At 36.6% G+C, this 3,828-nt stretch overlaps 1 protein-coding gene across 1 annotated transcript; it reads left to right on the top strand.

Moving 5' to 3' along the window:
• Positions 1-1,324: 1,324 nt before the first annotated feature.
• On the top strand, positions 1,325-3,043 carry LOC143549873 (protein STRICTOSIDINE SYNTHASE-LIKE 4-like). The gene is made up of 5 exons (XM_077040656.1): positions 1,325-1,479; positions 1,792-2,007; positions 2,090-2,397; positions 2,489-2,621; positions 2,705-3,043. The coding sequence occupies exons 1-5, from the start codon at positions 1,327-1,329 to the stop codon at positions 2,972-2,974; spliced, it is 1,080 nt and encodes a 359-aa protein (XP_076896771.1). The 5' UTR covers positions 1,325-1,326; the 3' UTR covers positions 2,975-3,043.
• Positions 3,044-3,828: the final 785 nt, after the last annotated feature.

The following is a 3,828-nucleotide window of genomic DNA, read 5'->3' as shown; positions in this document are numbered from 1 at the left end:
GGAATTAAGTCGGTATCGTTTACGTTCGTTATGGTATAGACACCATTGGTAAAACCTTAGCGTTAAACCCAAATAATATATTCGTCAAATTAACATATAAAAAAGAAATTATTTAAAACGATGTTTGTTTGGTCGGTAAACCCGGGTGGTGGTAAAACCTAAACGTTGTCAGTCGCATGCATTGAAACGTTAACTGGACACGAATTTGGTCGGTTTTGGCTATGTTTGTTATGGTACCGGAGCTACAAAAGGGAAAATATAAAAATCGACTGGACCAGAAAGGGTGGTGTCGGTCGGTAAACCCCGGTGTTGGTAAAACCCGAGTAATGTCGGTCCCGGGCGATGAGGCAGCAAGTCTATGCGAATTCAGTCGGTTTTCGTCACGTCTGTTACTTTATCGGAATTAAAACAAACAAACAAAAAATGCCGTTCATTCAGTACCAAAACAAACAAAAAAAACAAATTGCTGTGGACAAGTAAGGTGTCGTCGTTCGGTCGGCTTCCGTTAAAAACAAATTAATATGGACAAGTAAGGTGCTGTCAAATGATCCAGTGGCAACTTAGCATCACCAAAGTTTACATTTATAGATAACTAGTCTTTTCTACCCGTCGCGTTGCGTCGGGGCAGCTGGCAAAACCCCAGCGTTGAAACACGGACGTTGGTAAAATCCGAGCGTTATGATGATGAATCGACACGAATTCAGTCAGTATCTCATGTGTTCGTTATGATATAGACACGAATTCGGTCGGTAAACTTGCCCATTGGTAAAATTCGAGCGTCGTCGGTCATGGGCTTTAAATAAGGCCGCGAGTCTGCGTGAACTCGGTCGGTTTCTTTCAAGTTTGTTATGTTACCGGACCTAAAAAAAAATTAGCATTTGACAGTTTCCATTACATTTATTATGGTAACTGAACTAAAAAACAAAATTTATCGACCAACACGGTGACGCCAAGTGGCCCAATAGACCACTTGCGGCACCAAACTTCATCTTTATATTATAGTAATAATAAAATAATATCTTTCAAACTTTTTTTACTGAATTTCATTTTCTGATGAGAAGTTATTGGGTCCACAAATTCAATGTTGTTGACAAAACCACTTGTTGCTACAACACCCACACGGACAAGCATGCAGAGGATATCTTGGAGGTTTTCAATAATGCATGGTCCCACTCATGAAAGATGATGTTTCAATCTTCTTTGAAAGGGAATGATCATCACTATTTTTAACCACCCTCTAATAACTATATAACTAATCTAATGTTCATTAATCACCACGAAGCTTTTATCTTATCACCTTAAAGAAATAACCACCCAACTTCAGTTATGGAATATGGTGTTATTACAGTAACCTTTTTACTTGTTTCTGCACTTGCAGTTATACTTCAAGTGTTCTTCTACTCTCCAATATCACCAGACACACTTCGGTTACCTCCAGAACACTCTTCACACCTTTTCACCCCTAGCAGCCACTTACAGGTCAACTTCCTGATCAAATATTAAAGCTTACTGTCTGTGTTTTTTTTTTTTTTTTCATGTTATGAGTGCGTTACGAAGAATTAATCTTGATAAAGTTTTAAAGAGTTTGAATCTGAGTCGGTTTAGTTTTTTTATTAGTTAATTTCATTTCCTAGTCTAACTAGAAGTCTTGGTAGGGTTAATGATTTATGGGTGGATCAAGTTTTTCATTTTTATTATAATAAAGAAAAGAGTGGAACGAGTTGTTCAAATATCGTGTGTTTTGTGTTCGAGTTTGGGGCTTGGTTTCCAACATGTTCTTTAACTTTACAGGATGTAATTAAGCTAGGGGAAGGGATACTGAACAAACCAGAAGGTCTGTGCGTTGACCGAAACGGGATATTGTATACCGCCACCAGAGACGGATGGGTCAAAAGATTGCATACTAATGAGACATGTGAAAATTGGAAGAAGATACATAACAAAGATACTTTACTTGGTTTAACAGTCACAAAAGCTGGCGATTTGGTCGTGTGTGACACCGAAGAGGTGATATTGTTAATCTTTAAATTCTTTTAGTTCTTTGATCTAGAAAAGTTTGATTAGATGAAACTTTATGTGATGGTTTTAGGGTTTGATTAAGGTTAGTGAAGATGGTGGAGTGACGGCTTTGGCAACTCATATGAATGGTGAAAATATAAAGTTTGCAGATGATGTTGTTGAAGCAAGTGATGGGAGCTTATACTTTAGTGTAGCCAGCACTAAATTTGGGTTGCATGATTGGCATCTGGATGTGTTGGAAGCTAAACCACATGGGCAGCTTCTGAAATATGATCCAGTTACAATGGAAACATCAGTGGTGCTTGATGGCCTTGGGTTTGCTAATGGGGTAGCCATATCTTCAGATCAAGAGTTTTTGGTAGTATGTGAAACATGGAAGTAAGTGAAAGAAGTTTAAAATAAACCTAAAAAATATGTGTATATAATATGTCTAAATGTGACAAACATTTTGGACTTGCTTTTGTATCAGATTTAGGTGCCTAAAGTACTGGTTAAAGGAGGAAATAAGAGGAAAAGTTGAAGTTTTTATCGACAATCTTCCTGGTTCACCGGACAATGTTAATCTTGCTCCTGATGGGTCATTTTGGATAGCTATACTTCAGGTAAATAGATAAATTGTGTCATTAATTAATGTGACAACATGAATTATGATTTGAAGCCAATTATAAGAGTTTGCATGATGCAGGTGATCTCAAGCAGGATGAAATTTGTGCATTCTTCCAAAGCAATTAAACACATTTTGGCAACATTTCCAAAGCTGTTTGATCAGGTTAAAGCAGTTGACAAGAGTGCGATGGCAATAAATGTGGGGAGTGATGGGAAGATTATTAAGAGGTTAGATGATCCTAATGGAGAGGTGATGGCATTTGTGACTTCAGTCCTGGAGTTTGATGGAAATCTTTACTTTGGAAGTTTGAAAAATAACTTTATTGGCAAGTTGCCTATAAAAACTTAACTTAAGCCTGAAGGCCTAAGTTTTTATCATAATGGCAAAAATGTATTTGGTTGGGTGTGATTTTAACATGTATAAAATGAAAGAACCTTAGCAAGATGATATTAACCATGCATTATGCTAAGTAAGATGAGTACTGCAAAAGGGAAAACAAGTCATGCTTGTTTTTCTCATATTTCTTCTTGAAACCATAATTGATGGTGTTGTTGAAGTATGTACAACATTTTTAAACATGGATTGGGATCATGACAACATTCTAAGACAATCTTTAAATCTCCGACCCGAATGCATTTAATTTAATAAACAAAAGGGTATATTTCTGAAAGTACAAGGATGCTGGTGAATGAAAAACATTAGCAAGGAACTAAGATAGTAGTATTTATCCACAGCTATCCACACCACACCACAAGCAAGTTCGTGACAAACTAGCAAATTAAACATGTAGTTTCACGTATTATTAGATGTGTCATCATATGTTGTGTCATATTGTAACGGACATAAAGATCAACAATATTTGAGTTGCAAGAGATTCAAACACGCATGATGGATAATGTCTAACAACATTTCACTGCCCCAATAATATATAAACAATTGTGTCACTACTACCGATCCAAGTAGTGATATTGGCAAGTCATCAGTTAGCCCTTTGTTTATGATACTTAGCTCAACATATGGATCAAGATTGAAATTGATTAACAAAATCCAGTGATATCAATTTAGTTCCCTAAACATTCATTATTCAGCCACCGATAAGATTGAGGTGACGTTTTATGATGTAGGAGGGTGTCGTGCACGGCTCCAGCTTTCTAAATAACAAATTAAAACTCTCACAATTTTACTATCTTTCAAACTTCTTG

This window comes from Bidens hawaiensis, unplaced genomic scaffold, assembly GCF_021521415.1.
Source record: "Bidens hawaiensis isolate Kalapana, Puna unplaced genomic scaffold, B.hawaiensis_p1.1 tig00015852_1, whole genome shotgun sequence".
In the NCBI taxonomy this organism is placed as follows: Eukaryota; Viridiplantae; Streptophyta; class Magnoliopsida; order Asterales; family Asteraceae; genus Bidens; species Bidens hawaiensis.
Note: the sequence above shows the minus strand (reverse complement) of the source record. Positions and strands in the feature narration are given on the sequence as shown.